This window comes from Rattus norvegicus, chromosome 4, assembly GCF_021556685.1.
Source record: "Rattus norvegicus strain SHRSP/BbbUtx chromosome 4, alternate assembly SHRSP_T2T, whole genome shotgun sequence".
Classification (NCBI taxonomy): domain Eukaryota; kingdom Metazoa; phylum Chordata; class Mammalia; order Rodentia; family Muridae; genus Rattus; species Rattus norvegicus.
Window position 1 is genome coordinate 120,455,254 of NC_141537.1, and position 12,254 is coordinate 120,467,507.

Here is a 12,254-nt window from a genome sequence, read left to right on the forward strand (position 1 = left end):
GACTGATTGCCCAAGATTGCTCATTAGACCTGGCCAGTGGCTGACTGATTGCCCGAGATAGCTCATTAGCTGTTTCCCAGAATTCTCAGTCTCACAGGTTCTGACAGCCTGGGGAAGTCAGCTCACCTCGACATCTTTTCACCCACCACACCCTGCTTCTCAAACAGGTCCTCGAGAAGCCTCTGCCTTCAGGCTAATACAGTGCAGATTAGCAAAGACCTGCCGTTCCGGCCACAGCTGTTAGCAGCAGACAGTTAAGGAAAATGAATCTGAGATCGCAAGACTGAGAGACAAGGTCTCACTGCCGAGCATCTTTACCAAATCTCAGAGACTCTCAGGGATAACTAGAATCGGGACACTTCTCTCTCCACATGTCCAACAGCGAAGCCTTGGTGCAGAAATACGTCCAGGGCGGCTGGCAGTGCACCTAGTACAACTGGACCTGACCTTGGGAAGACAACTTCAGGGCCATGCTCTAAGAGACATCCCCTGCCTGCTCACAAACAGCCCCATCTGCACGTCCACTGACTCAGCTGCACAGACATGGTGGCAGCAACACCCCCCACCAGAGGCACTAATAGGAGGGAGGTAGAACTTAATGGGAGGTAGTTAGGTCTTTTCGATGTTCTCATGAATCTTTTACCCCTTCCCCCATTCCCTTCTCTCCCCCCATTCTCTAGCTATAATATGAATTAACTTTCTTTTTTTTTTTTCTTTTTTTCTTTTTCTTTTTTTCGGAGCTGGGGACTGAACCCAGGGCCTTTCGCTTCCTAGCTCTACCACTGAGCTAAATCCCCAAGCCCATGAATTAACTTTCTTGTTGATGTGCTCTCTAACCACAGGCCCCAAAGCAATGAGTCAGCCAATTGTGGACTTGATAGCTCCAAAGCTGTGATCCAAAATGAACCTTCCCTCTTTTTAAGATGATTATCCTGGGCATTTTGTTGTAGCAACAGAAAACTCACTATTGACACATTCTCTCATCCGAGTTGTCCTCGAGCGGACCATCTGTTACCATCGTTTTGTCTGTTTGCTGTCATTTTGCAGCACAGGGGAGTGAAGGCAGGGGCCTCATGCATGGTGGGCAAGCACTCTACCAAGTGAGCTACATCCTCAGCTCATGTTTATCTGAGGTGAATACCAGTGCCCACGGTGCCCTCCTCACAACTGTGACATCCGCACTCAGGACACCCTCAAAGGTACTTACCCAGACCTTTCATGGCCTTCCTCAGGACCTGGGCATCTTCAGTTGCATTGAATCCTGAAGCAGCTTTCACAGTTCCTCCTTTGGTTTCCTGAATGCACAGAAAATGACGTGACTGACTGGTGACCTCTCATACAGAAGCCCAAGCTCTACCCCAGGTGCCAGGGCAGCAGCAGCAACCATGAAGGGAGGGGGTTCACACTCTGGTGGGGCCACCACCTTCTCTGAGGAGGGCAGACAACGAGAATCACACGTCCCAGCGGCAGCCCGGGGTGACAGGTGCCACCAAGTAAGTAGAGTCCCAGTGGGCTGCAGGAAGCACCGCCATTGAGGCCGAGAGATGGTTCGTGTGAAATACTTGGTCATACGACAATGAAGGGGAGGGAGAGCTACAGACAAAGATAGGCTAGTCCAAAGACCCTGGGGCTGCCACGAGAAGGATCTGCTCTAAGAGAAATCACACCACCCCCTCTACAGCAATCTCCCCAAAAGGAAAAGCCAAGTAAGTATGAATTCAGTCAAGTTCATGTCTTTAGAGCCCAAAAACGATTTGCTATAAATATAACGCACAAGGAAATGCCAAACCAATAATGCAGCTTCTTCAGTTGATAAGCTGCAAGGGAGGTTGGAAGAGAGAGGTAGAAGGGAGTCAAAGTCCAAGAGGTTAAAAGGACACATTAGCCAACAGCTGCTGGGCACAGTGCTGCGTGCTTGTCATCCCAGCACTTGGGAAGTGGAGTAGGGCATCAAGAGTTCAAGGCTAGGCTCAGCCACCGATTCAAGGGCAGCCTAGGCTAGAGAGGCCTTGTCTCAAAAACGCAAACCCCAAACCAAACACACACAACAACAACAACAACAACAACAACAACAGCCATAGAGGCGAGCCTGCTTTGGGTGGAGGATGTGAGTAAGGACATGACAGGACAGCTGGACGGTGATGTTTTATGACACAAGAAGTCAGTCCTAAGAGTCTGGTCTGATAGTGGTGCTGTGACCACAGCATACATTTTACCTTTATATAGCTGACTCACGGGTAGAAGATGGGATATCTGGAATCAGCTTCGAAATAACACAGGTGGGAGGAAGTGGAGATAAAGAAGACAAAAACTTGAGTGCGAGTTAGTCATTAGCCAAAGGCTAGGAAGTTAGTTAGACACAAGCAGGCTTGGGGATCCCTGAGGAGAGGTCCTCCTCTCTCAGCTTCTCAGCCCACCTCTGTGTTCCTCGGTGTCAAACACCGAGTTTCAGGGAGGGAAATACCAAATCACTCCTCTTTAAGGTCTAAACATCAAAGGAAGGGGCAGCTACAGATACACAAACCAGGGAGGGAGGAGGCAACAGGCCCGATGGGGGTCTAGCAAATAGCACAGTCATTATTCCTTCTGGTAAAGACAGCTACTTTTAAACATCTGTATGCATGTGTGCGCATGTGCATGTGGGGGCCAGAGGCTGACATCAGGGGTTTCTTCAACTATTCCATTTTGTCTTTTAACTTAAAATTTTACTTGTGTATATAGTGTGGAGGTGTGGATGTGCTCCAAAAGGACCTGAGTTCAATTCTCAGCACCTACATGGTAGGTCACACCTGTCTCTAACTCCCGTTCCAGGGTTTCTGACACCCTCTCACAGACATGAATGTAGCCAGCTAAACATAAAATAAAATAAGTAAAAGGACGTTCTTTCCATTAGACATCCATGCTTAGTACCCATGAGCAGTGGCCCCGGACAAGTCTAGAGGCCAACCTAAAATTTAGGGTACAACGGCACTGGATGAGTTTGTTGAAACACCCAAGGAGATGAGAAACGGGGCAGCAGGATTGGGACCGGCCTGGGCCGCTCAGACTGGATCCATTCAGCAGACACTGATGGGCCATTGAGCATGATTGAAAGGAGGTACCCTGGAGAAGTAGGAGACCCCACAATGTGGGGCAGAGCAAGTAGCCAGCAGCTGCTACAGCTGAATACAATAGTTAATACTGTGATATTGTCAACCTGACAAGAGCTAGAATCAGGCCACAGAGAAAATTCTAGAGATGCTTGTGAGGAAAGCCACCCTAAACGTGGGCAGTGCCATCCACTGAACAAGGAAGCTGAGCTCCTGCGTCCACCTCTCCCCTCCGCTTCCTGAGACAGATCAGCAGACATTCTCTCTGCCATGACTCTCCGCCATGGTACACCTCAGACTTGAAGCTACATAAACCTTCCGCCACTAAGTGGCTTTTCTCTGGTATTTTGTCACTTAATAAGTCACTAATATATTGCAGAAGCACGGCACGGGAGCCCAGCAGACCTGACCAGAGGCTTGTTTCCAACCCTTTGCAGCTGTATGCCCAGGAGAGGGTTCACGTTTCTCACATGTGTATTGAAAATAATTAAACCAACTCACAGTGTTGCTGTAATAATGGAACAGGATAAAGGTGGGAAAGCTCAGCATGGAGCCCAGGAAAAAGTTAAAATAAAAACTTAGACTAGATGTCACTGCCACCACCACCATCACCACCATCACTATGGTTACCACCACCATCATCATCACCATCATCATCTAAACACAACTGAGGCACATTGCCAAATTAAATATAACAGTGAGATTCTTTGATCTCTCTCTTAGACTACTCATTGATAGAAGCCAATGGGATGATGTCGGTGATGAAATCAGATATTGCATTTGTATAAGCTGGCAGGAACAGCATGGGACCGAGCTGAAGGTGCTCATGGTTTCATCTGATGTAAGGACTTGAACAGGCCACCTAAGGGAAGACGGGAGCTTTATACTCTACAGTCGCTCTCACAAACCCGACTTGAGTCCTATTTGCCAGACCACTTTGCAGGCTGTTACCAAGAAAAGCCCTCAGTTGCCACAAGACGTGGACCTCCTCTACTTAGATGTCAGCCAATGTGAGCACTTAGTGGCTTCACATACCCATCGGAGGACAGTAGAGAGCTATGACATCAACTTAGGCACTGTCACCTGTGCGGTTGTTGCTGTCCTAACCCTCAGGACCTCAGAGCGTGACTTCAGCTGGAATGGGGTCATTGCAAATGTGAGACGTTAGGAAGAGGTGCTAGTGCAGTGTCGGCCCTGGACCTGATGGGGCTGGTGTCCTCATAGGAGGACACAGATCACAGGCCAAGTGGCGATGAAGGTAGATAAGGCCTCACGTACTGAGCATCCTACCACTGAGCGGTACCTCAGCTACTGAGTCAACGTTTCCTGAGGTTCTCTGGAATCCCAGTATTGAACGTTTCTGGGTGGTTCTCACACACCAAGTTCAAGTTTAAACTGTCCTAAGATGAAGATTAACGTCTGAGGAGGAATCGATAGGGGTGTTTGCAAGGGAGGTTCCATTTACCTAGTAACACCCTACACAACTCTTGTTCCATTGGGAACCTTTTTCCCTTGTGAGTCTCATGAGTGTCTGCATGGATTAAATTCTAGGGCACAATGTACAGTCATCTTTTCCAGGATGATGGGGAGGGGTGGCACATCCATGCCAGGGAAACTTGTTGTGGAAGCAAAGCAAACATCACCATGCTGGCTACTCTTATATCAACTTGACACAAGCGAGAGTCATCAGTGAGGAGGGAGCCTCAACTGAGAAAATGCCTCCGTAAGATCTGCCTTTGAGACATGTTCTTAATTAATTATTAATGGAGGAGGGCCCAGCCCACTGTGGATGGTGCCACTTCTGGGCTGGTGGTCCTGAGCTACTGTAGAGTACCAAGCTGAGCAAGCCGTGAGGAGCAAGCCAGTAAGCAGCACCCCTCCATGGCCTCTGCATCAGCTCCTGCCTCCAGGTTCCCACCCTGTGTGAGTTCCTGCCCTCACTGCTTCTGATGGTGAACTGTTGTATGGAACTGGGAGTGAAATAAATCAACCCTTTCCTCCCCAAGTTGCTTTGGTCATGGTGCTTCATCACAGCAATAGGAAGCCTGACTAAGACGATCACATAGAAAGGAAGCGGTGAACACTAGAAGTAGGCAGGCAGTGCTACAACTGAGGAAATGTCGTCACTGCCGTTACAGTGACTGGGAGATGGGAAGGTGGGAGATGGGAAGGTGAGAAGGTTCAGCTGGGCACTGAAAAGTATGGCAGGTGCAGCCACGCAGGTGCAGCCACGCAGGTGCAGCCACGCAGGTGCAGCCACACAGGTGCAGCCACACAGGTGCAGCCACACAAGTGCCCACACCCACAGTGCTCAGAGGGAGGGGTCAGGGTCCACACTCTGACTCAGCCATCTCCCTACTCAGGACGCCTTTGAGTGGGGAGAGCCGTCTAAGGCAGCCCAGAGGCCAGTTTCTACCTTCCTGCTGAACCTCACAGAACTCTCAAAGGGCCCCAATCCTGGGCCTGTGCCAAAGACCAATCACTAAGTCCAAGGAAACCCTTGACCACAGCTGCGACTGAGGCAGGCGGCCGGGGTGGGGGGGCTGCTAGGAAGCACCCCCTTAGGGCTGGTTTGATGGTTCAGCAAGTTCTAGGGTTCTTGCACCTAAGCATGGGGATCAGGATTTGATCCCTGGGACCCATGTGAAGACAAGAGAGAACTAATTCCATAAAACTGTCATCTAACCTCCACACAAATGGCATCTGTCCCCTGTCCCAAAGCACCCGTCTCGTCGAGCCTAAGATGATGGGGCTGTCCAGGAGGACCCCCGTGGGTGGTAGAACATGCGTTCCTCTGAAGTTGCCTAAGTGTTCTAAAATGGAAAGTTATGTTTTACAGAGAGAAAACCATCACTTGTTTCTCTATTCTCACATTTATATATATTCATATATTAATATATTCTATTATGTTATAATATTCCATTACAATATTAATATTACATTATAATATTAAATTCTATTAATTTATATATTTATATATTCTATATGCTTATATTTCTGCTTTAGAAATGTAAGGGAGTCTGTGAATTCCTTTTCAGGATCAAGCTACCCACTTTGAAGTAAATTTGAAAGACATTGGGAAAAAATAAAAGGAAAAGAAAAGGCCAGGCTAGGTGGTGCAAGGCTTTAATCCTAGCCCTTGGGAGGCAGATGCAGGCAGAGGTCTGTGAGTTTGAAATCAGCATAGCCTACCTAGTGAGTTCCAGGACAGACAGGGCTATCTATGTAGAGACCCTGTCAGAGAAAAGCAGAGAGATAAAGTGGGGCAAGTGACAGAGACAGAGGCAGTGAGAGACAGACAGACAGATACACAGAGACTGCTTTATCGTGTCTTCATGCCCACTGCTGAACAAACAGAGTTTTGTTTAAGCCACCTAAGTACACATCCTGTGCCTGCCTGTGGCTGGTACCAGGTGGGGTGAGGCACTTACCATGGCTCTAGCTAACGTTCAGAGTTCAGTCACGCCAGCAGAAGCTCCTGTGGAAAAAAAAGCAGAAGAGAAATGACTGTGAGCAGGGTGTGGTATTATTCATTAGTTAGGGTGCCATGTTTGCATGAAGCTGAGCCAAGAGGAAACATACATGATGTCATCAAAGGGTCACCTGTACGGGACCCAGAGCTCCTGGGCCAGGCTAATCATTAGAGAAAAGATTTGAGCGGTTGAGTTTATTATGCCAACAATGTGCTTCCTGGTTGCTCCTCTGTTTGGAGACACACATGATAGCTGTTCTGTTGCCTTGTTGGGGTGAAGTGCTGTTACTGACCCTTGGGACACAGAGGTTCTGAGTTAAACACTTCTGCAGGTCAGAACAGAGAAGAGATGAGCTATCCGAATCAGGAAACTATGGTACTTAAGACGCCCCATATGTATGCCCATGTGCCCATGTGTGTATTGATGTGTGCATACACCTGCATCCTGTGAGTGCATTCATATATGTGTACATGTGTGTACCTGCATCTGTGTACATGCATGTGTCTGCATGTAGGTCTACATACATATGTGCAGATGTCTGACTGTGTATCTTGACAGCCCATCCAGCATTGGACTGTGTTCATTCCCCAGATGCTGTTTTTTCCCCTGTACCATGACAGGAGTAGAGAGACTTCCTGTCATTGATCTCTCACGGTTTCCAATGCCCCCTCCTTCATCAGGAAAGTTGAAGTGCAAATCATGGCATCTCAACATCCACAGAGCTATCCTGGAGCCAGCGGTTGGCATATCTGGGAACTTGCTACAAAGGCAGAATCAGCTGTGTGGAACAGGCTTGTAATCTCAGAACTCAGGAGGCTGAGGTGGAGTAACAGATTCTCTCAACAAAACCAGACATTATCACTGTTTCACTAAAGCAAGGGTCTGGAGAGATGGCTCAGTGGTTACGAGTGCCTACTGCTTCTGCAGAGGACCTGAGTTCAGCTCTCAGCACCCACACTGGGTGGTTCACAACCATCTGTAACTCTAGTTGATACCCTTCTCTGGCCTGCAAGGGCACCCACACACTAATGGTATACACATACGTGCACACACACACACACACACACACACACACACCACATACACCACACACCACACACACATACACACACACCACATACACCACACCACACACCACACACACATACACACACACCACATACACCACACCACACACACACACACACACACACCACATGCACCACACCACACACCACACACACATACACACACACCACATACACCACACCACACACACACACACACACACACACAATGAAGATGAAGGCAGTATTTTATTAGCTAGGACTGTTGGGGTTATAAATTCATTCATTCGCCTACACATCCTCTTTCTCAGTGAGCTCATGGTCAACCAGGATAGACAGGAAAAATTAAAGATGGTTTCAGATGCTGGTAAGATAAAAATATAGCAGGGAAAGTAATACAGAGCAGAGATCAGCAAAACACGCATAATCAAAGGTCTGATTCTGCCTCTTCAGCCATTTTCAAACAATTGACAAAGGAAAGAAGGAGGAGGGAGGGGAGGAGGAGGGAGAAGAAGATGATATAATCCTGGTATGTAATAACTGTGTGAAATTCAAACTTCGATGAGAACAAGTTTGTCTAACATCTCACTCTTGGCTTCAAGGTGCCTTCCTCCATAGTGGACCAAAGCTACTCTTGACACAAGCCGCTGACTCTCAGCCAATCACAAGCAGCAGCTGTTCTGATAAGACAGATGAGAACTGTGACAATCCGGTCTTTTGTACCCCACTTCCCTGTTATGTGCCTCCCTTCCTTTATGTTCTTCTGGCTTTAAGCAACCTGGTGCTGCAGAATGAGCATCTGACTGCCTTTGATCTGGGTTCTGGCCTGGTCCCAGGATCACAAACAAAGAGATCCACAGAGCTTGGATCATTGCTGTTTTGTCTCTAACATTGATGCTGTTATGATCTGGGTACCAGGAAGGAGCAGACTCATAGCATAGCCCAGAAGCACCTCTGAGGAAATACCATCCAAGCTGAAGGAAGAGTTTAGGTTGGCCTTGAACTCTGTGTGTGTGTGTGTGTGTGTGTGTGTGTGTGTGTGTGTGTGTGTGTGTGTGCGCGCGCGCGCGCGCGCGCAAAGATGACCTTGAATCTATCTCCTGGCTCCACTTCCTGGTGCTGGGATTACAGGCCTACAACTCCATGTCCCGTTTATCTGGAGCTGAGGATTAAACCCAGGGCTTAGTGAGTACTGAGTCCATGTGCTGCTCACTGAGCAACACGACCAGCTCAGCTGAATGAGGATCCAATGAAGGGCACAGGCCGCCACTCCAAGTTCCAACAGAGACTCTTCCAGGTACAGGGAAGGGGTGTGCAAAGACTTTGAGGCAGAAATGAACTAGTGTGGCCAGTGAGTCTATGGATCACAATAAGATACCCACACAAGGGAAGGGAACAAGGGAGCATGGGAACTTCTGTCCCCTCCCCTGTGCCTGCCCTCTGCCTGCTTCTGAGGTCCATCTTTTATGAAGCGCTCATGATACATTCAGCAAACTCTTGGCCTGAGTTCTGCAAGTCATTCCGACAGTCAAACACTGGGGAGCTCTGGGATCCCTTGGTTTATTGCCTGTGGGCCAGAAGTACTTCCTGGGCTAGAGGGTGGCATGTAAACTGGGCAGTGTAGTGGGATAGTCTTTAGCCCTTAACAGTTTGGGAACTGTGTTAAGGTTTAGGATAACTATTTGGAGCAAAGAAAGAACTAAAGAATTGCTTGGGGTGGGAACCCACCACCCCCACATCTAGAGACTGATGCTCAACTGCTGGGCCGAGTCTCCCTAACTGCAGAAGAATGGACGGGCTCAGAAACATTCTCAGAGCCCAGTTTCTCTAGCCTTCTCCCACCTTCTAGTCTCTTCCCAGCTTGACCTTCCCAAAGTCAGTCATGTAAACAGGCTTCTAGATTCCCAAAGTCCTTCCCCTTCCCACCGCCAAGTAAGCCACAGGTTCTGGAGTATGGAGTCAGTCTTTCCTGTATTTCTGCGTAGGAAGCTCTCTTGTTGGTCTTATTTCACAATAAATGACGTGAGTCTCCTCACAGGTGGCTCTTGCACCACACTCAGGAGAGAGGGATGTGACACCCTCAGGTATGCACTACTGGGTCAAGCCTTCTGCGCAGTGAGCTGCACTTCCACACACCCATTTATTCTCCACAGAACCTAAACAGAAAGCCAGAACTTTTCCCAGGCCTGGTGTGGTTGCATATAGCTTTAATCCTAGTGCTTAAAAGGCAGAGGCAGGCAGATCTCTGAGTTTGAAACTAACCTGGCCTACAGAGTAAGTTTTAGGACAGCGAGTGCTACAGTGGGACTCTGTCTTTAGCAAAAGAAAAGAAAACCTCAGAATTTTCCTTGGGTGTTCAGGGTCTTCACTGATGAAGACCCGAGTCTTGTATACAACTTTAATTAAATAAACGTGTTAAGCTTTTTTTGTGTTAAACTTCTTGTTATAGGACTGTTGGCTGTACCACATCTTCCTGCAGTGCATGGTACCAGATGTGAGGAGTTTGAGGCCAGCCTAGTTTACATGAGATCTTGTTAGAAACAAACAAACAAACAAACAAACAAACAAACAAACAAATACAAGAGCTCTGAGGAGACACAAGAGAAGCACAAGGGCCTGAGCTCAGTCCCCAGAGTTCATGTATAAGGAGGTGCTCATTGTAGGACTGCACAGGCAGGCAGATGCCTGGGCTCCATTGTTGGCGAGCCTAGTCTACAAGGCCAATGAGAAAAGCTGTCTCAAAAAAAAGGTACACTCAGGAATAACACAAGAATTTGTCTTCTGGCCTCCACATGAAACACACACACACATACACATATACATATACACGCACATACATACATGCACACACAGGCATACACACATATATACACATACATAATACACATACACACATATACACAATACATACACACATACATACACATACATACACACATACATACATATACATACACACATATATACACACACATACATACACACATACATATACATATACACATACATACACACATATATACACATATATACATATACACACATAACACACATACACACACATCACACATACACACATATATACACATATATACATATACACACATAACCCATACACACACATCACACAAACACACATATATACACATATATACATATACACACATAACACACACACATCACACATACACACATATATACACATATATACATATACACACATAACACACACACATCACACATACACACATATATACACATATATACATATACACACATAACACACATACACACACATCACACATACACACATATATACACATATATACATATACACACATAACCCATACACACATCACACAAACACACATATATACACATATATACATATACACACATAACACACATACACACACATCACACATACACACATATATACACATATATACATATACACACATAACACACACACATCACACATACACACATATATACACATATATACATATACACACAACACACATACACACACATCACACATACACACATATATACACATATATACATATACACACATAACCCATACACACACATCACACAAACACACATATATACACATATATACATATACACACATAACACATATACACACACATCACACATACACACATATATACATATACACACATAACACACACACATCACACATACACACATATATACACATATATACATATACACACATAACACACATACACACACATACATCACACATACATGCATGCACGCACACACAAATGGAGAGCTGCCTCACTGCACTGGCTCCCTTCCATTCAGTGATGGACTGCTCTCAAGTTGTGGGCCAGAACTATCACACCTCCATAAGCATCTTCCCACCCACAGAGGGTCCTGCCTTCCAAAGCTTCTGTACAAAGTCTCCTTGCCCAGTGGTGCTCAGTGCGTACCACAGACTGCTTTCTCAGCTTCCTGCATGCCTCGAACTGTTCTCTCTGTGGGCCTGCCTAGGATTCCCTATATGTACAATGACTCAGAATTATGTTGGGGTTTTAAAGACTTCACTCTCACAATGAGGGCAAAATAACGAGCCATCGGGCCTCAGCTTTTACTCTGAAATATTGCAAACACATTTCCAGGGGAGTCAAATGACCTCAAAGGCATCAGGACTGTCCCAGATGAAAAGTGACAATGGGAGGTGACCAATCCTTTCAGAATTGCCTGAAACCCCAAGGGATGTACAGAGCCATGTGTGGGAGTGGCTTCCACTTCCTAACCATGTACAAATGTCATGTGTATAAAGGGTTCAGCACAGGAGAGCTCTGAAGGGACAGTGTAGGCCAGGTGTGGTATTGCACACTTGTAATCCCAGCACTCAGGTGGGTGAATGGAAGGATCTCCAAGGGTAGGCTGGGCCATTGAGACCATGTCTTAAAAAGAAAACATACTGTTTTAGAGCAACTGGGAGAAAGTCAGGAACATTTATATGCGACCGACACAAACCACAGTGTCAGCAAGGAAAGTCAGCTGTCAGTGAGTCACTGCTCCGTGGAAGATTACATACATCCTCAGAAATAATTCACGGCGGATTCACAAGAAAACACTGGGATACCAAGAACATCTCCTCATTT

General features: G+C 46.7%; 1 protein-coding gene across 9 annotated transcripts in view; it reads right to left on the bottom strand.

The window, feature by feature from the left end:
• The window catches only part of Anxa4 (annexin A4), a 57,469-nt gene that overhangs the window by 21,351 nt on the left and 23,864 nt on the right, over positions 1-12,254 (bottom strand). For all 9 annotated transcript variants that reach the window (XR_015685846.1, XR_015685843.1, XR_015685845.1 and 6 more), the window contains 2 exon segments: positions 6,521-6,567; positions 1,208-1,295 (listed from right to left, as the gene is read on the bottom strand). Coding sequence is in view for 5 of the 9 variants with exons in the window: in XM_087659386.1 (XP_087515512.1) it covers positions 1,208-1,295; positions 6,521-6,523 (91 nt within the window). In the remaining 4 variants the exon portion in view is untranslated.